This window comes from Alligator mississippiensis, chromosome 1, assembly GCF_030867095.1.
Source record: "Alligator mississippiensis isolate rAllMis1 chromosome 1, rAllMis1, whole genome shotgun sequence".
NCBI lineage: Eukaryota > Metazoa > Chordata > Crocodylia > Alligatoridae > Alligator > Alligator mississippiensis.
The window spans coordinates 38352094-38379942 of NC_081824.1; the positions used below are offsets into that span (position 1 = coordinate 38352094).

Below are 27849 nucleotides of genomic sequence, written 5' to 3' on the forward strand. Positions count from 1 at the left end.
GATTTGGAAGGACTTCTTTGAGGTGACTTTGCTGGACTTTTTGAAGGGCTCTTGGTTGGACTTGATTTTTGGCTGCAGTTTTTTTCTGGAGTCTTGGCTGCTTTCTTAAAAAAGTGTCCAAGGAAGTTTGGAGAGATTTTCTCAAGAGAGATAGGAAATGCAGCAAACTTGTTTGCTGGCATGGTGTTGCATCGGATAAAATGTTGTAAAGTTGAAACTGACATCAGAAAGTTGAAACAGGGCGTCAATTTATAAATGTTGTAAGTGTGAAATGCAACTCAAAATGTTGTAAGCTGAGGACTGCCTGTAGTGATCAGCTGCATGCTAGTTTCTTAATTAACAGCCTGAAAAAAAAACAGGTCCATCACAAGCTGATTTCTGAGTTGTAAAGGAAGCTGCTGTAAAAATACTAAGTGTCTTAATACGTACACAGAAACCAGGAAAACTAACCCATTTATTAAGCAAGAAAGGTCCTTGTCACAGAGCACTGAGGTGCCCTGCTCCTAAGGAGGAGAAACTGCTAGGGAAGGGACCCTAGCAGTGAGTGAATAAGGAGCCCAGCTGGTGGTTGTCAGGGCAACTGGAGTCAGCAAATGACCCACACCTGCCAGCGGTCAGCTGGCTGTAAGGGGCAGGGCCTGGCTCTTATAAAGCCCAGGAGCTGAGAACAAGGGGTTCCTGCCAGCAGCCAGAGAGGCAGGAACTCCTAGGCCAGGATGCGAGAAGAAGCCTGATCGCAGGTACAGCTTAAGCTGAGTAAAAGATGGCAGCTCTAAGATGTCTGAGCAACATGGTTTTAGCCAGGCGGCTTTAAATTATGTTACAGCCTAAGGGCTTGTGTTTTGCTTTGTTGTTGTTACACCAGTGGTTTGGGTGAGGCTATCAGGGGATGGAGGATGCTTCATAGGGGACCCACAGTAGCGTGGGGACCCCAGCACCAGTAAGGGCGCGGCGTACGGGGTGCATAGACCCCAGCTCCAGAGAGGGGGCGCTATTGAGAAGCCCCAGTGCGCACATGGTGAGCCCCAGAGAGGGGGGACTATTGAGAAGCCCCAGTGCGGGCGTGGTGAGCCCCGAAGAAGGGGGGTAGCAGTGCGGTAGGCCCCAAGAGACAGGGCGGCTTTACCGAGAAGGCCCCAAGAGACAGGGCGGCTTTACTGAGAAGGCCCAGTGCAGGCACGGAGAGCCCCAGGAGAGAGGTGGCATTCCTGAGAAGGCCCCAGAGAAGGGGGCAACACTTAAGAAGGCCCTGAGAGAGGGCAGTGTACGGAGGAGGCCCGAGAGACGAGGAAGCGTACAGAGGATCCCTGAGATAGGGCAGCGCTATGGAGAGGACCCCAGAGAGGGTGAGTGTATATTTGACAGACCAACATCTATTCCAGCTGCGAGACTTGGGGCGTGGTATAAGGGGTGGTTGGAGCCACGCATAGCCCCTAAGGCTAGGGTGCCCCTGAAGCACCCATCATAGAGTGAGAACCCATAAGGGGCCTGGGAAACCACGGGGTCTGAACCAACACCAAGAAGTGACCAAGAGGGTGTAAGGCAGCCTCCCAAACTTATCTAAACATCAAAGACATGGCGGGCGAGAATTAGAGGGTGCCCTTGGGCTGACTTGGTATGGAGAAAAGGGCCTTAAGGAGATCACGGCCCTCCTGAAGGACCCCGCCCGTGACAGTCCTTTTGTTTCATTATGGAGTTTCTTCTGAAAACCTGTGTATCCATACAGGATTGTAGGATTATAGAAGCAATGACGTGATGCTTCAAAGACCAGTACACATAAAGACACTGATTGAATGTAAAAACAAAAGTAATACACAGTCTCCTGTCCCCCTTGGATTCTACGCAGACTGCGGTGAGATCTAGGCTGAGGATGTCCCATTAGGCACAGTAGAGCTTCAGAGTTAGCCCACTGATGCCCAGCGCTTTGTTGGTAGGTATGAGGTGGAGGGCATCTGAAAGCTCAGCCAGAGTGACAGTACCCTCCAGACAGTTCTGGTCACCCATGAGGATCTGTGGCAGTCCCTTCCATAGGACCTGGTAGGTGTTGGTGTCAGTTTGATTTGGTGAGAAGAGCACCATGTAGAAAGCCCTCACCCTTTCTTGCAGCTCATTGGGATCTATGAGGGGGGTGCCATCCCCTGTCAGGGGGCCAGTGATGTACTTCTTGGCACCCCTTCTCTTCTCCAAGTGGGAGTCATTGTCCATCTCCCAGGGGAGTGCATTACACTAGCAATGAACATGCCACTATAACCATAGCTAAAATTCAGAAACTTATCTTGTGATTATTACTTTTTTAATTAGTTGCCATTTTTTATACATAACACTAACATACATGATAGAGAGGTGACAAATAAAGTCTTAATTGGCTGCAGCGGTTTTACATGCTGCTGCCCATACCCCAAGTAGGGTCCCCTACTTGGTTTCTCTCTCCTTCAACACTTGCATGCTGTCTCATTCTGATGATGGATCTTCAACCAAGCTAATGGTTTATTTGTTTTTTACTCTTATTTACTTTACAGATTTAACAGAAAAGTATCTTTAGCATCCCTCCTGCTCCCTCTCCCACAGACTGTCCATAAATATACAGACAGTTGGCAATCCTGTCCCAGGGAGTTGTGTATTCTTGAGGCTGCCCAAGGTCTCAGCCTCAGGCCGCAGCTTTAACAAGGCTTTCTCTAGAAAGCTGCTTAAATAATTTCAATTCACCACCTTCAAACACTGGGATGTTGGTGGGTGGATATGCTTTTCCCTGTAAACACTTGCCGATTGCCGAATGAGGGAAAACAGCTACTGCAGAATGATCACTTAATACCACAGAATGTCTGTCAATTCCATGCTCTCCCAATGTAAATTGGTTAGTTAATTGCTAAGCAGAAGCAGGGGCACTCTCCCCACCTGAGCACTGAGCAGTACCAATGTAGCCACATGCCCTGTGGGGGTTGGGGCAGGGGGCAGGGGTGGAGAGTGAAGAGCAGTGCTGTGTGGAATACGGGGAGGACTAACCAGACACTAACTGACATCTAGTTGACATAACTCATAGCTCATGGTCTCTGGGTCCTCTGCCCACTAACTCAAAACTTCATGGCTCCAAGTCTCTCTCAAAACTTGGAGAATCTACTGGCGTCTGATGGCTTGAAAATGGTATTGAAAAGGTTTGCTTTTTGGGAATTGGCTTATAGCTATAAAAGGGCTGGGAGACCCCCCTGGCTTAATAGGCAAGTCATGGACCTTCTGAAATCAAGATGAGAAGCCTACAAGGAATGGAAGTTAGGAATAGCTACTAAAGAGGAGTACACAGCAATAGCCCACACCTGTAGGAAGCTGATCAGGATAGCAAAAGCACAAACAGAATACAAAGTGGCAACTGAAATAAAGGACAACACAAAGTCCCTCTTTAGATATGTAGAGAGTAGGAAAAAAAAAAAGAAAAAAAAAAGAAAAAAGGAAAGCATAGGGCCCCTGATAACTGAAAAGGGGAATCTGATAACCAACACTCAGGACAAAACTGAACTCCTGAATGAATACTTCATGTTGGTATTCCACTATCCAAGGGTGTTATCCTACGTAACAGGATGCAGGATGATCATGCTGGGAGCAACCACACTCTCATAGTTGGCATAGATCTTGTGGGAGACCACCTACAAAGACTAAATATTTACAAGTCAGCAGGACCAGATGAACTACACCTGAGAGTGCTAAAAGAACTGGCCAATGTCATTGTGCAACCTATGGCCAAGTTATTTGAAGATTTGTGATGCTGAGGAGAGGTCCCAGAAGACTGGAAGAAGGCCGATGTGCCTATCTTCAAGAAAGGAGGAAAGGAGGACCCCAAGAATTCAGTTTGACCTCAATCCTGGGTGAAATTCTAGACAAAATTATCAAAGAGTCCATCACTAACAGGCTAACAGAAGGTAGTATTCTGAAGGATAGCCAACATGACTTCATTACAGGCAGGTCATGCCAAACCAACCTCATCTCCTTCTACAATCTGGTAATTCATCACCTGGATAGAGGAAATGAGGTTGATGTTGTGTGCTTGGATTTCAAAAAGGCCTTTGACCTGGTCTCCCATGATGTTCTCATGGTTAAATTGGAAAAATGTGGCCTCAATTCCTTTACAGTCTAGTGGCTAGGAAACTGGCTCCATGGTAGGACCCAGAGAGTACTGATAGACGGGCCGGAGTCATCATGGTGGGAGGTGACTAGTGGTGTCCTTCAGGACTCAGTACTCAGACCAGTGCTCTTCAATGAGTTTATCAATTATTTGGCTTTGGGTATTAAATGTGAACTGGTGAAGTTCGCCAATGACACCAAACTATGGGGGAGCATGGTCACGCTCCAGGACAGGCTGGCACTACAGGTCAACCTGGACAGACTTGAGGTGGGCGGACCTCAGCCTGATGTTGTTTAATACAGAGAAATGCAATGTGCTCCACCTGGGTAGAAATAATCCACAACACACTTACAGGCTTGGTGGTGCTATGCTAGCCAGCACCACAACTAAATGAGACTTGGGTGTCATGATAGACAACAAAATGAACATAAGCCACCAAAGTGATGCCATAGCTGGCAGAGCTAATCAAACATTGGAGCTAATCAGGACAAGAAAATAATCACCACTAGTCCAAAATGTTTGAAACTCAACTGAGGAATGCGATCCTATTCCAATAGAGACAAACGGCTTCCCCATTCCCTCAGTATGTAGTCTAATATGCTGAACCTATTCCACAGTGCAGAGATGCATAATTACCCCATTTTGGCAACATAAAGTTTTATACAACTCCACAGGAGGGAGTCAGATCTCCCATTTTGTCCATCAGGTAGATACATACATGTCCTACATGTCTGTAATATTAACTCAGCTTGGAGAGATGGCTATTTGAACTGACTAACAAAAGAGAGAAGAAAAGGAGAGAAGAAGAAATTGCAAAGAGCAAACCTACCATTTGGGATATTTCCTGGGAAGTGGATGACTTGGGTTGTACACTTCCAGTCAGAGAGAGTTTGAATCCATACCTCCCACTTCCCTGGAAAGTGCCTTAACAACTAGGCTATGTGTCGAGGAGGGTCAAGGGAGTTTTCCATCCCTCCTATTGAAGCTGGGCCACTGTGTGGAAAGGAATTTAAAATTAACTGGGGCCAGAATGAAAAAAATAACAATAGACCCTGATTCAGGTACTTTCCTCCCTTGGTGGGAGGAAAAACTGAGTTATGGCCCCTGCTCCTAATGTTGATACATTTTTCATTAAGTAATCATTCCAGGAAAAAGTATGTGAAATAACCTACACATCTCAAAGACAGAATAGATTCTGACACTTCTTGTTTAGTCCTTCCTTCAAATGCAATAGGTCAGAACAATTTGTGCCTAGATGTGCAGGCAAAGAACTGTGTACTTGGTCCATATGAGGGTGGCCAGTTTCCTCTGGAAATTGATTTTTTGACATCAGGATGTATCTTCAATGACTGGAGTACAGTTACAACATTTTCCAGGTACATTATTTACTAGTGTTGTGGGCTAGTTAGAAAGCTTCCTGGCATCTTGTCTGCTTATTTTTGGTGTCCAGGTCAACAGCTGCCATTGAACTAATGTAGTTCACTACACAAAGGCTTAGTGGAGTATCCATTACAGTATCCTAAGCTGATAGAGACAGTCATAACAAAAAAAGGAGGAACATACATGTGGGGAAGGTGGCAGTTTTTTGAATCACATATTAGTGCTCCAATAGGAAAGGGAATTCTATGTTTGAAAATTACAGCTTTCAATATGTTGTGCTTTTGAAGCAAACAGAAATCTTTTTGCTGTCTTAGCATGAGTTTCCTTATGGACATAGTATGGAGCAAAGTGCTAACAGTATTACAGTAAGTTCTTATTATCTGAAGGGTGGCTATAAGAAACATTCAAAAGCAGATTTCCGTAAGTATTTTGTTTTTAACTATACTGCGGGAACTGTAAAAAAAAAAAAAATCTTTAAAGAAATTTGAACTCAGATAAAAATCAAGCTCAACCTTTAAATTAGTTGATGTGGAAACTGAAGCCCCAAGATAAAATATGCTTCCTTAATCCATTATTAGGAACAATGCTTATTGACATTTTTACATTACCTTCAGTAGCCACTATGCATTCATAAATCTCAAAAGACAATAGGCAATGTGGGATTTATAATAGGAATTAAAACACTTTCATTTCTCAAGTCAAAAAAATCCTCACATATTGAATACCTTTATAGAAAAAAAAAATAGGTGCCATTATTAAATTCAATTCTTCCCCTTTCAGATTACAAACCTTAATTTATCTGTTCCAGCTTTGTACCTTGAGATTCGAGCCATCGAGAGAGGAACTGATAAGGTGTCTAGCCAGCGCTTCTCATATTTTGGTTCATTAGCTATGGGTGAGGAAGGTGATGATGGAGCCTGTGCAGAATAAATGAGAATCAGTACGCACAGTCTATCAGATCATACAGTGCAGAAAGCATGAATATGTATCTGTGCCTGTGTTCTTTTAAAAAAACCCTAATAAAGTATAGCAATAAAACTGTTTTGGAAACTCTAAGTTTAGGAGAGAAACTGAAGTATGCAATTAAGTACAACAGAAATCTTGGGTACCCTGCTTGTGCTTTAATTTCATTATTTATCTGACATTAAATGCATTTATTTTAATAAAAAATTAAAGCCCACATCTTATTTGCAATAAAAATGGTGTTCATTTTACTGTGTTATACACAAATATCATATTCTTCTCTACTAATTCCCTCTGATTATAACAGAAAAAAAACTCATTCTAGGATAAAACTTTATATAGAATGCACAACTGCCTTCCTTGAAAATTAGTTATGGATAGCTAAATGGGGGAAAGTACATACAATATATTCATACAAAGGACTACTGCAATCATGCAATAGCAAGGCCCATACAATAGCAATCGAACAATAACAAAACCTGTTTTTTATAGTTCCTGACTGGTATATAGTGATATTTACTGATATATCAATTTCTTCACAGATTTAAAAATGTTGTTTAAATATGGACTAATGAACTTAGAGAGTTTTAGCCTTGGAGTTATGCTTCACATAATCTTACTGGGCAGTTTGCTCTCTCTGAAGAACCAGACACACAGATCATGACACAACCTGGAAGGATTCCTATTATCAGAAGAACAGGATTTGTTGCATGCTAAAGATATATCAAATCTTTGAGGTTCTGAATAGATTAGAAATCATTACTGATGATGTGCAGATCTGGGATCATATGGATCAGTTCCACAATATGTGAAAGAATAAATCACCTTAAAAAAACTAGGAGCAAAGGTCAGTTGCTTAGAAGAGATACTTAGTGATAAAGGGCTTTTATACATGTGCTCTGGGAGGTGGGGGGGGGGGGCATTTTAATTAGAGTGGCTCCCAAAGCTTTAATTAAAGTGGCTCTTGGAGCTTTAGTTAAAGCAAACCCACCACCATTTTTCAGTTTGGGGATACTGACACGCATGACCCTGGAGCTTGCTAGAGCGCAGTAATTACCACACTCTAGCAGACTCAATTAATTGAGTCTGCTCCAATGCACTCTAATTACAGTGATTTGGAGCAGCCTTGATGCATGTGTATAGGTGCCCAAAGAGGGTCAAAAACCTAGAGAAACCTTTATGCTGATCCATGGATAAATCATTCATGCAACCCTAAGTTATTACAACTAAACACTTCATTTTGAATACTGTTCGAAGAGACTAAAAATGGAACATGGATGACAAGAATTATGATGCATACCACTTTTCCTATAGAGCGAACTGGAGTAACTACATACCAGTCGTCAATTTCACCTTGGGTTCACCTTTTGTTCAATGTGAATCAGCTCCCCTGACACTTAGTAGCCAGGTGCAATAACAGTGGCTATTACAGGCAGAGAGCTTGGGAGATCAGATTGTGCATCCACACCTTATCACAAAGTAAAATCCACAGTAACTTACTTCATAGTAATTGTGCTGCATGTCTGCACATTTCAAAGTGAAAAGATCTTTGGAATTAAAAAAAACAGGAAGTTTTGCACTAAACTAGCCTATCATCTCAGTAGATACAAGCTTTGTAAAATGATAGCCTCCTGGGATGCACGTATATAGCAATGACAAAGGAACAGAATTATACTCAGATTGAGAAAGAAATGGTGGCAATTACTTCTTCTTGAGAGTGATTTTGAGGTTGTCTATGGGTAAATCTCTGGGAAACAGAAAGATAGAGTATATATTGTTCAGTTATGACTGTCCTCAGGGACTGCCAATATTTTATAGAGGGAAACTGAGCCAGGCACTGAGGGCTAATTAAGCTTCAGTGGGAACTAAGTGCCTAAATACTTTGTAGATCTTGGTGAAAGTAAATTTCCTGAAGTCATGAAGAAAACAGGACAGAGTGGCACCTTAGAGGTGTCACCTTACAGGCAACAATATTCTTTGCCTTCTGTCTGACTTCAGATTAACATGGCTAACTTTCTGTCTCTACTCATGAGGTCATGAAGAAAATCTGTTTGCAAAGCAGGGAATCAAATCCACAATCCCCTGGTGTGAAGATGTTTATAGGTGAACTGTAGAAAAACAGTGTTGATGTAAGGAATACAAAACCAAATCAATTCAAGATGACACAGCCTCAGGATTGCCAATATTATACATTAAAAAATTATCTGTAAGGCTTCACTAGTTCCCAAAATAGAATTAAGAAATTGGCTTAAAATCAGAAGTTGATTTTTTTCAAAGTAATAAGTTCTAGATTATTTTTATTATCCTTTTGGCTTATGTTGAGCCATTTAGGATTAACATTTTAAAGCTTGTTCTTCACAATCATTAGAACTAAGAATTTTGCTTCTTTTCAAACAAAACAAAACACCAAAAAAAAGAGGAAGCTGCAATTTTCATGGAATTACAGAACCCTTGGGAGTTAGTGTTTTTAGACCAATGGCAGTTATGATGACATATAGTAAAACTGCCCCAAATTTCAACCTAGAGCAGCTTAAAGGCTGAAAAACCTTTAGGGAAGGCCACATCTATACCACACTTATACAATGTGTAGCATAATCAGGGTTTCACTTGTTGAAACCTAGTTGCAGATGCTACTGACATATGGATATTTAATACAAATAATTCAGAGAACAATTCAAGATCATTTTACAATCCAAAAGTGGAAACTACAAGTTCAAAAACCTGGCTGGACCATCTTGATGAGACTGACATACATGTTGGGATTCTGTACAAACCTACTAGGACAAGGCATTCTTAACCTCTCTCTGGAAATCTTCAAAGCCTCTCTGATTATTAAGTGTAGAAACACGATTCAAGGTGGTCTACTGTGCCAAGTATGAACTCTACAATAAGTACAGGAAACAGAATGGAAAAGTAACACTTCAAGTGCACAAAATTATCCCCCTTGCTGTGAGGTTGAAATAGATGTATTTGAATTTAAAAACAAAGCTTCTCTCTTCTTTGTGGCCTACTAAAAAGGTTTTGTTTGGCAAAGCTATTGTAAAAACACATCAAATTACATTTGCAGTGATGGCACACGATACATTTCAGTTTCCTCAGCATGAGCTTCCAGATAATTTAAAAACAGAAACAGCTCAAGATTCATGAGTTGCTCGCTTCGGCACTCTATATACATATCTATCTCTGGGCATTTCTCATAGACTGTTTTGAGTACTCAGAGCCATTAGCAACCTGTCAGTAAAAAAGCAGAGAACTTAATCAATGCAGATTCCAGAGATCTACAGTTTGAATTCTTAGAATATTCACCTCCTCAGGTTCACCAAGAATAGAAAAAAAAGGAGGGGACGGGATGGGACGGGACGGGACGGGACTGGATTTCTGTAACAGAATCTTTACTTGAGCTAAAAAAAACAAACAAAAAAAACTAGCTCTGAAATTAAGAAACCAGAACAAAAAAGAAATATTACAACAATAGCCTGAAAAGCATGGATTCACTGCAACTGGAAGACAATGGTAGATTCTGAAGAAAACGTTTCTGGCAACTTTCCAGAGTAACAGTAAAATCTATGCCAAGGGCTGTCAACAAGGAAAAGTGAGTGCAGAGAAAATGAGGGTGTAAATTTACAGCATACTAGCTACTCCATACCAACTCCCTGTGTGAACATTCTTAGGGCACAATTCTGATTTACCTCCTAGGTGACCAAACATCATTTAAGACTAACACTGAGTTGTCCAACTAAAGTTTAGAAGTGATTACCCACTTGGGGTACATAAGTGCCCCCATTATATAAATAGCAATATATCTGTGCACTTTTGGATTGTACATACATGGGGCCCTATGCATCCAGAGGAGGTAACAGAATCACTCCTACACCGTAGCCAGGTAGCTTGCATTTAGTATGAAGCTGCAGTTTGGTTGACCACTAGATGAAAGAAAATGACAGCCTTAGAGCCCTTAAGTGCCTAATAAGAGAAGAGAATCTAGACCACAGCATGTGTACAGACAGTTAGTCCACAGTTGCTTCTCCACAGACCTTCCCCCAAGCTTTGCAGTAAGTTTTCCATGTAAAAAAGCCTAAAGATTATAGGCACTCTACAAAGAACAGAAGTTTGCTTTTCCCTAAAGACACAGAGGGAGAGGAGCAGAAAGCTTTTGGCTATAACGCGACAAGGTTTTTGGCTCATCCCTCCCTACTTAATATACATGGAAAGAATATATAAGCTTGTGAATGCAGGAGTATAGTTGGTTCAGTTGGAAGCACGTTCAGAAGTCGTGTCCTTCTGACAAGTATGGGAGTGGTTAGACCAATGTGTCTAAAAAATACAAAACAAAACCCTTAACAACCCCTTGATATCACTGAGAAATTACAACTAAGCAAAGATGATAACTTGGAATTTCTGGAGAAAAAAGACAAGTGCCTGTCTACCTGATCCCTCTAGTAAGCCTCAGAAACTTGGGCCTACTGGAGCCATCTCTGGGATAAGATAATTTATCCTTTACTATTTACATTCCTTTTACATCTTAAGCTTTCTGTTGACACTGACAGAAATGCTGCCAATTAGTGGCATTTTTTTCTAAACCCAAATGGACCCAATTCAGAAATGTCATTTGAGATAGGACACTGACCAAAACGCTGATTGTAATGTTATCTAATCATTATCTACCTCAGATAGATTTGAACTGGTGACTTAGAAGGGAAAGATTCTGTATCTCATTAGCAATCACTGAGCTATGAAAAGCAGTTTAGGGGAGAGCTTTTGTAAAATTTTGAAACATATTTTAGGGTAACTCATTGGGGATCAACCAGCAAGTCCTCCAATAAAGAGCAGGACTAATCAGACATGCTTCTAAAGTGGTGCTTCTACAACTGAATATAAGGAGAAAAAATGGTATCGCAATTGGTTGGAGCTGTCACCTTTACATGGTCTTATGACAAATGATTTACAGACCATGGGCAGTATTTTTAACTGTCATGGGCTCTAAAGCTCTTTAAGGAAAATATCATGTCCAGGGAGATAAGTGACTCTTAATCTTACCCAGCAATTTAATTTACAAGTTCAATTAGAGCTGCTCCTTGACATCAACCTCAGAAGCTTTTGAGTTTTAACACACTTAAATATTTATTTTTATCAAATGCCTTAGTGAAAAAGTCAGGTTAATTTCAAACTACATACTTGTTCTGATTTTTTAAATGTCACAGAGAAATACATGAAGCCTACCTGGAATAAGAATCTTTTAAAAAAAATGTTGTTTGTTTAATGTTTAACTTGTATTTATTTTTATGACATTATGATTATGGTCTTGATCCTTTCTTCTTTGCATATCTTAAACCAACTGACTTCAAGATGGCATCTTTGACTTTAGTGGGTGTTTTTTGGGACAATAAGGAAGTGAAATGGGAAGTAGCATTAGAAACAAAGAAAAATACATGCTATTGAGCATGGACGACTGGTGCCACCTTAATAAGGGGGGCACATGCCCCCACAGTGACCAGTCAGCTACTGGAGAGGGGTCCCCCTTTGGCCATTGGCCAATCTATGCAACCAGGGCGGGGGGAATCTCCTTATGGCCGATCGCGTTGACTGGGAAGCATCTGCAGTGCTCCTGGAAATGGCAGTGGTGCTTTAACTGGTGCTCCCGGCCTTAATTTCACCCTTCTCATACTCTTCAATCCCTGGGAGTCCTGGACCCAGGCAAGGCTGCTCTTTTGCTTCTCAGCTCTGACTCAGGCAAGGCTGCTTGCATACTGCTCAGACTCCTGGGTCTCTGACCAGAGGCAGATTAAAGTGTACTGGGGCCCTGGACAAGCACAAAGGGGAGTTAGGCTGCAGGGAGGGGGGGAGAGGGGCCCCTTCTCCTCCTAGTGCTGGTGAGGGGAACCGGGGGGAGCCTGCCAGGCTGGGGGGCACATGCCGACCTCTTCTCCCTGTGCTCCCCACCTCTGCTACGGCCACTTATACACACACATGGCAGACAAGGTTGTTTGAGTAAATCTGATATTTTTTATTACACCAACTAAATAGTTGGAAACATTTTTCTTAGCAAGTTTTCAGGTTCAAAAACCCTTCATCAGGCTGAGGAAGCATCTGCATTTGGTGTGTGCTCTTCCTGGATGGAATGAATAGTAAAGAAGCCAGAGGCTAGTGTGCACACAAGAAAGCCGATCAATGAAAATGTAAATTGAGTCAGTGGGTGAGAGAATTAGTGAGTGAGAGTAAGTGGGTTTCATCAAATCAGTTCTTAAACCCCTTGTCATGCAAAGAGTGTGTTCTGTCCAAGACACTACAGCCTTTCTATGAAAACGTAAGAACATAGACCACCTTCCCAGCAACACCCTCCTAGACACTATGGATGTTACCGGCTTATATACCAACATCCCACACCAGGATGGCATTCAAGTCTGCCTTACAAGAGCAAGATGACAACTCCGAGTACAGACCCAAAGATATTACTGACTTTATACACTTCATCCTCACACACAACAACTTCACTTTCAATAACCAACACTTCCTCTAGACCATGGACACAGTTATGAGCACCAGAATGTCCCACCGTATGCCAACCTTTTTATGAGCCACCTGGAAGAAGAATTCCTCAAAGATTCCACCATCAGATCCTTGCTATAGTTAAGATATATCAATGACATCTTCATCATTTGTACTGAAAACCTGCAATCTGATTGAATTTCATCAGAAATTCAGCAGTCATCACCCCTCCATCCAACTATTTCTTGAGCACTCCAGTATTAAGATACCACTGAATTTGCACGGAGGAGAACACCCAGGATTGCCACCCCACAAATCATAAAAAGGCTTTCACTCAACAAGGACACTCCTCCAGAGAGATAGATCGCACATTTCAAAGAGCCACCTGGATACCACGTGAAGAACTGCTGCAGTACGAAAGGAAAACCCCCATGCATTGCACACCACTGGTTATGACATATCACCCCTCCCTCCACCTATGTTGAAAATCCTCAAACTATTGCAACCCGTACTAGGAGACCCAATTCTTAAATAAGTCTTTTCAGAACCACTCATCTTAGCCTTCAAACAAGCACTGAACCTTGATAACCTCATGACCAGAAGAAAACGTCCTACAGCCCAAACACATCGAATGTATCCAGACCATGCCATGACAAGAAATGCAAAACCTGCCAACATACCTCCACCACCTTCACAATTACTACACCCTACAGCAGAACCATCAGCACTCTGAGATCTTACACCTACAGCTCCAGAAATGTTATGTATCTCATCCAGTGCACCAAATGCCCTGATGGAAAATATGTAGGAGAAACCAAACAACAGCTGGTCATCATAATGAATACACACCAGAAATATATCAAAGACAAGAACACTCAGTTAGCTGTGGGGCACATTTCTCACAAGAAAACCACACTCTCTCCAATTTCTCAATTCTCCTCAGAGGGAATACACAAAACACTTTTCACAGATGAGCCTATGAACTTCACTTCATCAACCTCTTGGATACAAAAAAATCATGGAGTGAATATACACAGTGGATTTATGACACATTATAACCTGCTTGACATCTGACTCCCCAGGCACCTCTCCACTATTTAACTGCTACTTTTATCACCCCCCATACCTTTGCCGCAGCCCATCTCGAAGGGTTTTTAAATCTGAAAGCTTGCTAAGAAGAATTTTTCCAGCTATTTAGTTGGTCTCAAAAGATATCATATTAACCCAAATAATCTTATCCGCCTATATTCTTAGACCAACATGGCTTCAACCTACACCTCCATGCACACACACAGGCGCACAGGCACACACAGTCTACTTTCACTCTCTGCACATGGACACAGACCCTCCCCCCCACACTTGCACGCACACACACACACACACACACAGACACAGACCCACACACACACAGCCCTCCACCCTCTTCCCCTCACCCAGCCACCTGCAGCTCAGTCTCACTCCCCGCCCGGCCCCTTGTACATTTACGTGCAGGGAGCTGCTTCCCAGCTATCCTGTGCAGCCCCACAGATGCATAGGGCCAGGCTGGGCTGGGAACACTGCACCATGTCTCTGCGGGTAAGTGGAGACATTGGGAGGAGTAGCTCAGCTGCGGGGGGCTAAGATGAATTTGGGGGAGCTATAGCCCCTAAGGCCCTCCCAATGCCACCGCCAACAAAGGCACAACACAGCACATCACTCCTGGTCCAGCTGGCTTGGCTCAGCCCCAACTGCCTCCCCCCCCGCCCCAATGAGGTAGGGCACGGCACTCTCAGCCCAGCTCGGCCCCCTCCCCACCAGACGTGTGCCATCCAGCCTGCCCCCCTCCCCCTGGTGCAGCATGGCTCTCCCAGCCCAACCCCAGCCCTGTCCCCATCTCCCCAGCCCCATTGGTGGAGAAGGGGTCATGCTTCCAGCTCCCAGGGAAGCAAATGTGAAAGCCACAGTTTTAAACTTGGCACCAAAAATGGGCACAGAGTTTAAAACTGAGGCTTTCACTTCCCTGGTGATGAGGATCCCAAGGCCCTGAAATGTAGAGGCCTCTGGACTCATGCCCAACTAGCCCATTCATTAATCCACCTATGTTTCTGACCCAGGCCAGGCTGTTCTCATGGTGCTCATCTCCGTTATCATCCCTGACCCTTACAGGGTACATCTCAGGTGTCCTGCATCCCTCCATACTGCCCCCAGAGCCACAGGTCAGTCCTCCAGATAAGCTTTTAAAAAATAAATAAATAAATAAAAATCAAGCAACAACAAAAATACTACCTGCTCCACAACTAAAATCTACCCTGATTCTTAGTAATCACCCTTCAGGTAGTTGAAGGTGGCTATTAAATCCCTCCATCATTTTTCTCTTCTCCAGACTAAATAAGATTCTATGAATGATTAAATTATGTGTAGGCCAAATTCTGATACCCTAAGTGGCCTTCAAAACTTATATTTAATGGAAATCATGGGTCAGAATTCAAAACAGTCGTTTGATAAATGTGAGTATGTTCCTAAATTCTTCAGCACATGCACTTCCATAAATATGGAGGGATATATGCACCTGCTTACATGATTTTAGAACTGAAGCCAAAAATAATACAACAGAAAGATTAAATCAGATTGAATTTGTCATGAATTGTCTCTAAATATAGATTGTATAACTAGACACAAAAGATCTGTATTCAAATCTGAGATTTCAAAAAGAAGAAAACAGTAAAAGAAATTATTTTGTTCTCTTCCAAGTATCTAATGACATTAATGAATATGTTATATACTGGGTGCATCTACATGTGCAATTCATGTGACTAAATAAACTCCAGTGCAATTTGAGCCAGAGTAAATTAAACCTGATGCCACCACCTACACATGAGTTTAGGACAGTAATTTACTTTGCTGTGGGATAGTACCGGTGTCTGATTGGACTATCTGACAGTGCTGTAAACTAGTTTGCACTGGCACAATTTTTCACACATGAAGATGGTGACCTTTTACTACATAGTAAATTAGTTTATTGTGCAATAAAGCGCACATGTAGATGCACCCACTGATGCTTTCTTGATCAAAAGAGAAGACAAGAGGTGACAAAGGCATTTACTGGACCTATACCTGAATATGTATGGATTAAAAGATAAATATATTTATGTGTGATCCATCATCCATGTAAGTATTACCTGCATAAAGGCTTTAGGATCAAGTCCTATAGACTGTGTCCAGATGTGTAGGGGCATGCATGTATAGTGGCAAAAATAAGAGTGGCAGAAATATGTGCTGCTACTTCTTGCCATAGTGCATCTCCACTTCGTGGAGGGACAAATTGTCCTGCTTCAGGAAAACTGCCTGTGCCCAGATCCTCCTGGCTTGCTGGAGGGCACAACTGAAAGAATGGAGATGTTCTGGCCAGCAGTCTGAGCAACTCCCTGGAGGACCAAGCTTCATATTTCAATAAAATATTATTGCTATTTATATTTTGCATTTCTCTCATCTGTGAGAATGACAGACCAATCAGTTTGATATCTGTTTATAGCAAAGACAAGGACTTTGATGGTCCTTAGTTCCTGTAGGAATTCATTTTACTATTTTGGAGTAGTTCCAAAGAGAGTTATGTCTCCTACACAGGCAAGTTTTATCATATTGATGATTTCATTGAGCCAGAGAAACAAAGCTGTCAATCATAGTCTTCATCCTCCAGTTGTTTAGCTATCTCGGTCCAAAATAAAGCCAGCTTTCTCAAGATAAAGACCTCACCTTCAATTTGTTTTTATATAATATGATACAGCAGTATAAGGAAGTGGCAGAGCACCTGGGGTAAATCAGAAGAAGCAACTTCCAGTTCATGACTGCAGACACTACTTTTTTTCACAACTCTTCCCCCCCACCAACAAGTTGGTGCCTGGAACAGTGGCCCCTATCACCTCTCCCTCCCCCCAGTAATGCCCCTAATGTGGTAAGGAAAGGAGGACAAGTTTGATGTGAATGTGGCAGCCAGAGTTGTTAAACAGAGATATTTTGCAAAATTTTTGTACAATCTGGAGTTTCTCCATGTTCTTTAAACATCAGGACCAGATATAATGAACTGTTAGGAGGTGACGAGGATATGAATAACTAAGGTCTGGTCATTAACAGGTTCAGATAAGATCTGGTAAACAATTTAAAATGGTTTCAATGTCCCTGAGTAATACTTTCTATGTGAGATTTTACCATTGATGAGGAGTCTGTAAAGTACTCCTAAATTATGGCCTGACTTGATAGATTATGGGCATATACCTTAATCAATGAGGCACCACAAACTCTTCAAAATGCTTTCATGTATCTACAACCATCATCTCTTACTTGGATTCAGCTTCAGTCAGCTGATGGGGCTCCCAGCTGCATCCGGATCAACTGACAGGACTCCTAGCCTCAGAAGCACATAGTGCACCCCCCCAAGCTGGGAGCTCTAGATACTTGTAGCCACAGGGGAGCATCTAGCCACCTGTTCAATTAAACATGTCATAGAAACCAGGCACAAAGTTTTTCAACAAGTTTTGAGAATAATGTTGTGGCTTATTCCTTGTTTTATTACAGCATTAATTGCTTTAATGTGTGGCCAGTTTACAACTTAAGACATGATTAACCAGTTAATCGTGTCTTTAGTATAATATATGGCAGAGGCCTCAGGTGCATATCTATCCTGCCTTCTACTTAAATTTTATTTGGTGGGTTTATATTTATTTTTATGAGGATCAGAAAGAGAACTGTTTGTTGCTGGAGTCCAACAGTTAACAGTTTAGTGGTAGAGATGCAATTTTTCATTACGATTCACTATTTGCATGTATCAGGAAGAAATTAAACTATTTTAGGATATTTCTTTCTATAGTAACCTCTTATTCAAAGAGAGAGACATGGCCAACACTACCGAATGCTGCAGAAAAGTTTAGAAGGATAAAAAGACATGTATTGACAAGGAATATCTAGCTGCCATGGTTTTAGCTACATATCCTACTCCGCATTCAGACTGTGCCAGGACTGAAATATTTGTTTTGGTTAAATAAACATGTAGCTAGCCTTTGGCTAACTTCTGCAAAAGTTTTCTTAGAGACTTTGGTCTTAGTTGATTAAAGTCAGTGTATCCACGGATGCAATTATCTTCTGTGATGGTTAGTCTATTGTTTTTTTGAATGCATTAGCCATTTTTGTCTGAAGTGAAGCTAGATGCTCATTAATTTTAGGAACCCAGAAAAGCATGGCTTAGACTCAAATGTCTTGAGATGAGACCCCTTTAATTAGTCTAAAATTTGTTGAACGATTGTAATGACCCCTGGGAAGATGGGCAGAATTAGTTGGTGGTTATTTGTAAATTCCTGCCATTTGGAAATTTTTCCCTAATGTGTCCAGTTTTGTTAGTGAAGTAAGATGATGGCTCTTCAGTGTTTTGTTGCTTATTTCTGTTGCACACACACACACACAATCACCCTTTAGGTAAGTTTGTGGAGGGAAGGGGCATGGAGGAGTGCAGGGGTGGGGGCGTCAGATTAAGGCTCCCATGGTGAGGGAGGAAGTTGGGCAGGGGCAGGGGCAGAGGCTTGGATGAATGGGGCCCTGGCACCATGGTGTGTCAGGGGACAGAGCTGCGGACGGCTCATTCAGGAGCATGCGGGGGGGAGGGGTGCACACGGCTCCCTGCCACTGCATGCACCCCTGGGGGAGGCATGGGGGTCACGTACCACCTGGATTTCTGTGCAGGGCAGAGGTGCACTTTGGGCTGGACCTTTGTGCTCTGCTACCTTTGCCTTGGGAGCCGTGCACTTGCTGTACTGCATGTCCCTTGTCCACCTAGATGTGGGAGGCACAACATGGTCTCGTGTGGCTCCTGGGGCAAAGGCAGCAGGGTGCATAGCTCCAGCCTGCAGTGAGCAGTATCCGAGGGGCATGTGCTCCCCATGCCTCCCCTGGAGCTGTGTGCAGAGGTGGGGAGCCACGCCCCCTGCATCCCTAGATAAGCCACCTGTGGGTCTGTCCCATGACCCACCCCGGCCCTGGTCACATTCACCCCAGCCCCTGCTCCTGCCCCTGCCACACTCCCTCCCTCACTGTGGGGACCTTGATGTGCCCCCAGCCCCTTCCCTCCCCCACTCCCTTTTCTTCCACAGACTTACCTGCAGGTTGCTGCCCTACACACCACCAGGCTATATTTCTGGTTGCGTGCAGAGCGCAGCTGCTTTGTGTGTGTGTGTGTGTGTGTGTGTGTGTGTGTGTGTGCATACCCTCCCCCCCTGTAGCTGCCCAGCACCCATGCCCATGTTGCTCTGTGGTTCCTCTGCACTGCCTCCACTGCCCCACTGGGTGGCCCAGAGGTGGTGGTGATGGCAGCCGATTGGATCTTCAGTGCAGGCTCCAAAGCCATGTGCATGATTAACATGTTAAGAAAATTAACACAAGAACAAATAATGGGTTAATCGCATGCATTAACTGTGATTGACAGCCCTAATTATTACTCTATTTCAACCACTTCCATAAATTATGTATTCTTATCAAACATAAATATATCTATAAGAGATATGACCCATCATGTATTAAAATGTCTGCTCCTGATAGTGGTTTGAAAAATAGGTCATTATGAATGATGGTACGTAACGCTCCTGATGTATAATACTTTTTTAAAAAAAGGATTACTCAATTGTGAGCTTTGCTGTTGACTTCTGAAAAGAAAATTCAGGCTCACTATAAAGAAAAATTCAAACTAATAATACATTTAACAGTTGAAGCATGTATTCTGGACAAAACTTTTAAACTTGTGATCTAGCAGGTATTAAAAAGCAGCCTTTAAAAAAAAAAAGAAGGGAGCTGAGCCCCTTATGGATCCTGGAAAGTCACATTCTCTACCATTTAACAGTCATAGTAGTAGAATACATTTTGTATGCCTGTTTGGTACATCTTAAAAGACTGACTTATCAAAGCTCTGCTAGTTAACATCTTAATTACTGGCCAATGGATTAACTCCTATAATTGTTATGAAATATTTCACTCAATAGAACTCTTTTCTTATGCAGCACCCTGCTTAACTTAGAACAGATCAGCTGGAACAGGCAAGTTCTAAGATGTCATATTCAGGGTCATTGCAATCAGGAACAATATAGGGTGATCTGACTGGTCCCAGGATTCAAAGGGTTACAATGGTGACAATGAGCCACCTATGCATGCTGTATCTCTTCTGGACACAGCACTAGTGCAGCAGAAGATAAGATGCATTAATTTGAATTGAACACTTGAATCCAGGAATATAATTTTGTGAAAAGTTCAAAGAAACAGCAATTATGCATCCTTTAATTGACTGTCAGGTAGGGGGATCTGTATAGGAAATGGCATTCTGTGTGTACTTTTAAGATACTAATAGCATGATGTAAAAACAATGATGTTTTAAATTTGGGACAATCTATACTGAAGACTAGAATAATTATATAATACTATGACACTTTATTTCAATTTAAAATTTACTTTAATTAAAATGGTAGAAAAATGAAAAAGCAACTGAAATGGGGAAATGTCTTATTTAATTAAAAAGGCAAATCCTGACAGTTCAAATATATTAGGAAGTTTGTGCTTTCGGAATGTAAACTTAGCACTTACTAGTATAGAATTGTAATGCCTGGTATGATGCTTATTTAGCAATCTAACACTCCTCATTGTACTAGCTGTATGTCTAAGTCAAATCAACTAATATCTACTTCAAGCACAAAGCAAAATTCAACCTTTTCAGTTATATAAATTCTTCTGGAAATGATTTTCAATGAAAATACTAATTAATAATTCATCAGAACAGTGCTAACAGGTACAATTTTTTTTTGAGAGATAGAAAGAGAGAGACCTAATCAGTTACAATACTAATTAAAGGACATTTTTGGAGACTATATATAGATCATTTGGTATAAGGTTGCACATTTTATTCATTTGATTCCCCTGAGCTGGTATCTAATTGGTTCTCGAGTATCCTCAGTAACCTTGCCTAAAAGACCATTCCACATCTATTTATTATTTTTCGCTGGAAAAAAGTATTTTCTATTCCTTGTGCAATTTTATATACATTCACCACACATATGCACAATTTATAGAAGTAATCAATAAACAAACATGAAGTCACACGTCCATTAAGAATTGGGGTAGAAAACCGATAATAAGATTAGTATGACACAGTAAGTTCAGATGTGCCCAAACCCCAACTCTTGTAATCAAACTGGTCATCTTTAAAACAGCAACAGCAGAAAGGATCCAGAGACAGGAAAGCAGAATGATTAGAAAAATGAAAACAGTTCTAGATAAAGAGTTAAAAAGATAATCTTTTTTCCTCTCCTAACAATGGGATCCTGCTGATGCCATTCTTCAAGCCCACTTTCAAAAGCTTCATAAAATGGGGGAGGGGGAGGGGGTGGCCCATGGACCATCTGCTGCCCCACTGATTACCTAATGAACACGTTGCATCGTGCAGTAGCTCCAGCCCTTAGAACCAACATTGGGTGTGCTGAAAGTCCCGTAGAGTTGTTTTGAAGCTTAGATATTGCTCAGAAAATGTTGGTTTGTTGTGGAAACTGTGTGGATGATGCATGTGATTTGTGGAGGTTCCAGTCCACTTTGTTTTATTATTTTCAGAGATCTTAGACAATTGACCTGTATCATCTATTAATCCTCAACAAACCTTGGAAGTATCTCAGTTGTATCAAGCCATCTCCATCACAAAAAACCTGGTAATTGTACATTCATCTGCACATACAAGCAGAGACTGGCAGAGATTTTCTGTTAAGATTTTGGCCAAATACTCGTCTTTTTTCTATAAAGATTTTATTTATTTATTTATTTATTTTAGTGAGTTAGTTTCCTATCTCACCTTACTATCAAACTGGGATCGTTTCTACTGCTATTCCCCAACAACCTGTCTAGCACTGGAAAAGGACACTATTGCTCTCACCATTTCCTGAACCACTCAACTTGTTTGCTCTCTCTTCCAGGAAGGTGTCAAGTCCTTTTCTCCTCACCTTTAGTGTATAGCCTGTTTGTGACTCAGTCTGCTTCATCTCGAGTCCTTCTGGTTGTACTAGAAGCAACTTCTGCTTCCACTGGGGGTCTGGACTCATTTCATTACCAGCCCACAATTCTGACATTGTTACATTAGCATCAACACAGGTATTCAGTAAGATGAGACAATTGTTAAAAAAAGCCTACACACTTTTAATATAGCAAAACTTGCTTCTCTCAGGGTTGGCCCATTTGATTCATTAAATGAAAGAGTTTCTTGTTTTAATGCTCCCTTCACTCCTTTCTCTCTGTCAAACCACACCCACCTGCAGGGAAAGCAGGTTTATTACACTACCACTCAATTTTAAATTCTTAATGGAATTAATATAGATTAGAAATGTATAACAATAATGTAAACAACCATACTTGTATCAAGAAGAATAAAAAACTAATTAAAAAAACAAAACCAAGCGAATCTATATCACCTAAGCCATCTTGTTTGCACTTGTGACGAGAATCTGGGAAATCTCTGGCCTAAGAATCACCATAAAGAAGTAACAGTACAGCATTAAATGCATATAAAATAAGCTAAATAATTTGTGAGTAGCCAAAAGGGCTGTTTCAAGCAACTATATTTTTCACAGTGAATCATTTAAACAGCGCTAAACCACAGACTGCCTAGAAAGAGCAACATAAGTGATTCTCTTCTGCTCAGCATGTATTTCCATATCAAGTTCCATTGGCTGTCAGCTCAAAAATGTGCTAATGAGGTCTGATCATGGACTGAGATCCCAGTGTGTCAGACCACCTGTGGTGTTTGTTGCTGCTGTGTGTTAATATTAGGTTTATTTCTTAACATTTCTTTAAGTGTATTAGACTTTTGATTATTCATAGATAGTGAAAAAAGACCATACTTCTTATCTGACCCCCTTGATTTTTTTTATTTTAGTTTTCAAAAGATCTGATGATGAAACTTTATTACATTATCTGCCAACTTTTGATGGATTTTTTTTTTTTTTTTGCATAGAATAAATGGCCAAAGGCAAAACACTACTCAGTGCTCCCTCAAGTTACATTTCTTCCACTGGTTCTGTGTTTATTCTTTTTCACTCTGCAATGTTATTTTTCACTTTCACCATATTTTGGCCAAGGCACTGAATCAAAAAAAAAAACCTGAAGCACATGTTCAACTTTAACTTTAATGAGTCATAACCAAGTTTTTAGTTTCTTTGCTACAGAAAGGTGGAAATATTAATTGCATGATGAATCAGGGACTAAAACTAAAACATAGTTTTAACCAAAAATGGATGAAATATTAAGCATGATAATTGTGATCTAAGATTAAATAGTAGGGGCTAGATTGGCAACTGTGTCTACAGTTCTTCTAATTTTGCCCCAATGAAAGAAAAGTAAAACTTTAATTAGATCCTTAGATTTTGTATGTAGCTCTACATTAACAGAAAAGAACAAAACAGAACAAGATAATAAGAAAGGCTTTTATTAGTTTTTACTTCTACAGTATGCTGAGACATGTACTATGAAACATAAATATTTTTAGTGTCTTACTGTTCTTAGGAATGTAGAAAAGATGACAACCAGCTGATATTACATTAAAGCAGAGTCATATTGTGGTTTATTATTTAAAAACTATTTTTTTTTGGTCTCTCCAATTCTATCCATCTTATGTATTTGGTCTCTGCCCCCAAACTGGTGAAAACAAAAACAACTCTTAGACCATTTGTATACTAAGCATATAACAGAATCATAAAAGGTAGGAAAGGACCTTGGGAGGTCAGATAGGCCAACATCTTACCCAAGGCAGGATCATCCCTATCTAAACCATCATAGGTGTTTGTTTAACTTGTTTCTTAAAAACGTCACCAACAACCCTCATGCCACGTATAATGCCTGAAACTTGAAAAATACCCTTTAACAGGTAAAGAGGGGCAAGAGAACTATCAAATTCATGGCACTGCACAGATAGGAAGGAATCTGTTAAAATATGCTGAAGAGGACTAAGGAAGAGAACCAGACCTCCTGCTGCAGAGGAAGGCAAAAAACCCTGACAGTCCGTGTCAGTCTAACCATGGGATACCATTTCCTGATGATCACTCAATCTGACCCTGAGCAGAGGAGCAAGACCCTCTGGCCAGGAACCTCTGGGTTTAAGTTCCAGCAGGAATATCAGTACACCCCAATCAAAATTCCCAGCTTTGGCTGTGGCCAAAACCCACTCCTAAGAAAATGAAAAAAAAGCCCCTGACACCCACAGCAACTGTGTGTGTGTTGGGGGAGGGGGTCCTCTCCCTGCCTCATGTGGTGGCCAGCAAAGCCCAGAAATGTGGGATAACCTGACACCCTCCAGGCTACACTGTAACTTGGGGACCATAAATACAACTCCATGCATCATATACCCTTTCCTATCATTCTATTCCCTCCATAAACTTATGTTAGCATCTATTTCTGCTCTAGCATTTAAATATTAGTAAACAAATTAACTTAGACTGGATCCAGGAAAGATCACTCAGGGACTCTATTTGAGACCATTCCATATTCTTTTATAACTACCCTTTCCTTGGAGCTATTGAGTCAGTTATCTATATACCTTGTAGTAATGTCTAGCTACATTTCTGCAGTTTATGTATGAGAAAGTCATGTGTACTACAGTCTAAATACGCAATATTCACTACATTCCCTTCATCCACCCAAGTAGTTATTTTGTCAAAGGAGATCCAATTTATTTGGCACAATTTGTTCTAAGAAAAATCCAAGCTGGCTGCTTGTGATAAGCTTGTCTTCCTCCTAGATCCTTACAAACTGACTGACTTCTTCGTAATTTTCTCCGCTAAAATCTCCAATACTGAAGTCAGGCTAACTAGTCTATAACATTTAGTAAATATTATTGCCAAGGGCCCTAAGATCCTTTTTGCCAGTTCCTTCAGCACCCTGGGACATCAGGTCCTTGCTGACTTGAAACAAAAGCTCCTGGAAGGTGAAGGATTTTTCCATGACCCCAATCCTCAGCCTTTCCATTTCATTGTCTATTTAATTTTTTCAACTCGTGTTTTTGTGAAGACCAAGGCAAAATAGCTGTTGAGCTCTGCCTTCATTTTGTCTTCTGAAAAGAGCTCACAATAGCTATTTAACAGTGACCAATACATTCATTTAGATGGTGAACTCTCTTTGGGAATCTGTATCCAGTAGCAACCAAAAGCACTCTTAAAAGAAAAGGGATTTTTCAATTAACCATTAGTGAAAAAGGGATTCTGAAGCAACACAATCTCTACATGTATTTGAGACAATACCCTAACTGATAAAGTAGGTGCTTGAGTAAGTGAAATATAAGTATCTCTGAAGCAGCCACAAAACTTCTTCAGAGTGCTTGGCTCTTAGATTTTGGACTACAAAGGTGCCTAGGCTAATGTTTATGGACATGCACAGAAGAACCACAGTCTAAGCAGTTACCTCAAACCTAAGTTCCACTGAATCCTCAGTGAGAGGTGTGGGGCACCTCTAGAGGTGTGGGGCAAGTTTCTAGAAGAAGCCTGTAGCCTCTTGAAGGGGCCCGTAGCAGGACCGAACCTTATGGGTGGCCATGACTCCCCATGGCGGCCTTATGATTCCTGTCCTGCTCTGGCTCTCCTTTTGCCCCCTCACCTGCCATGTCTTGCTGATATAATTTGCTTGGGAGAAGGGGAGTCTGCACCTGGATCCCAGAGTGAACCTGTGTTTGCAACTAGGGTTCCTCCTGAACCCCAGTGATCCCCATCCTGCCCTCAGGCACTCAGTGGGGCCCTCCTGACCCATCCATGCTCTCCTCTGTTGCAGTAATTGGCTTAGGGGCTAATTATGTGGCCCCCAAACTCCCCTACAGTCACATCTATGCCTGGAAGATGTTACTGATTATGACTTGTGTGAGGCACTTGACCCAAACCAATGCAGGCCATCTCAGGCCTCTATGCCCTTGTTGGGGCCTTGGCCTTCCTGGCTTCCACTCCTTTCTTCTAGTTGACCCCTTTAACCTAGGCCCACTGCATTGCATCTTAGCTTAGGGAATGAGCACTAATCTCACCACCTCAGGATCTGGTCTTACCCCTCTTGGGCTTTGGGCCCCTGGCCCTGGCTTTTCTCTCTTGGGCTTCTTGCTGTCTTGAGCACTGGGATGTTGGCTCTGGTTCTTGCTCCTCCTCACTCGCTTCAGGGTATTCCCACCTAGCCCCTCTTGGGCTCTGGGCCCTTGGCCATGATTCTGCCTCACTCAGGTGCTGACCTTAGCCTTCCTAGCTTCAGGCCCCCTAGGTTTAGGCTTTAACCCTTCCTGGTTGCTGCCTGTTAGGGCTCAAAACACTGATGCGCTCCTTGGGCATCACTGTGATCTCCTCCTCCCTTGTTATCTCAGTCCACTGGTAACTAGAGCAAACAAAACAAAACAAGCAATCATTTAACACAAAACTTTTCCCCTCTGGGCAAACTAACATGAGAAAAGAAAAATGTACACTATTGCTTTAAACATTACCCAACCTCCTACTGGATCCTACTGCCCAAAAGCTGTCAGCTCTTTGCTTGCAGATCCAAGGGCAGCTCTGGTAACAGTCTGGTGATCCCCTCCATTCTGCACTGATGAGGTCACATCTGGAGTACTGTGTCCAGTTTTGGGCCCCCCACTACAGAACGGATGTAGAGAAATTGGAAAGAGTCCAGTGGAGAATAATGAAAATGGTTTGGGGGCTGGGGCATATGACTTCTGAGGAGAGTCTGAAGGAACTGGGCTTATTTAGTTTGCAGAAGAGAAGACTGAGAGGGGATTTCATAGCAGTCTTTAACTCCCTGAAGGGTAGTTCCAAAGATTTCATAGATTTCATAGACATTAGGGCTGGAAGAGACCTCAGAAGATTATCAAGTCCAGCCCCCCGTCTGAAGGTCAGGAAGTCAGCTGGGGTCATAGGATCCCAGCAACATAAGTATTCAATTTTCTCTTGAAGGTGTTCAACATAGATGCTTGAACCGCTTCCAATGGCAGGCTATTCCAGACCTTGGGGGCTCGGACAGTAAAGAAATTCTTCCTTATGTCCAGCCTGAAATGGTCTTGCAGAAGTTTATAACCGTTCGACCTCATCATCCCTTGGGGTGCTCTGGTGAACAAACGTTCCCCCAGATACTGGTGGTCACCCCTGATAAACTTAAAGATCACCCCTGAGCCTGTGCTTTTCCAGGCTAAAGAGCCCCATAGCTCTCAGCCTGTCGTCATAAGGTCTGTTTTCTTGACCTCTGATCATGCGCATGGCTCTTCTCTGGACTCTCTCAAGCTTCTCCACATCCTTTTTGAATTGTGAGGCCCAAAACTGGATGCAGTACTCCACCTGCGGCCTCACCAAGGCCGAGTACAAGGGGAGAATGACGTCCCGGGATTTGCTTGAGAAGCATCTATGGATGCAAGCCAGTGTTTTGGTCACTTTACCAGCTGCAGCATTGCATTGACGGCTCATGTTCATCTTGTGGTCAATGATGACCCCCAAGTCTCTTTCTTCCATAGAGCTAGCCAGAGGATGGAGCTAGACTGTTCTTAGTGGTGGCAGATGACAGAACAAGAAGCAGTGGTCTCAAGTTGCAGCAAGGGAGGTTTAAGTTGGATATTAGGAAAATCTTTCTCACTAGAAAGGTGGTAAAGCACTGGAACAGGTAACCTAGAAGGGTGGTGGAATCTTCATCCTTGATGGTTTTTAAGGCCCAGCTCAACAAAGCCCTGGCTAGAATTATATAGTTGGGGATGGTCCTGCTTTGAGCAGGGGGTTGGACTATATGACCTCCTGAGGTTCCTTCCAACTCTAACTTTCTATGATTCTCTGATCCCCTGCAGCCATCTGATGCAGAGCTCTTCAACCTGATGCCTGCAAGGCCTCACTGACCACCTGGTCTCAGGCACTGGCTTTATG

General features: G+C 42.0%; 1 protein-coding gene across 1 annotated transcript in view; it reads right to left on the reverse strand.

The window, feature by feature from the left end:
- SNTG2 (syntrophin gamma 2) overlaps window positions 1-27849 on the reverse strand; it is a 625784-nt gene that overhangs the window by 175935 nt on the left and 422000 nt on the right. Inside the window, exon 9 of the mRNA XM_019492704.2 lies at window positions 6284-6411. Coding sequence (XP_019348249.1) covers window positions 6284-6411 — 128 coding nt within the window. The remainder of the gene's footprint in view (window positions 1-6283; window positions 6412-27849) is intronic.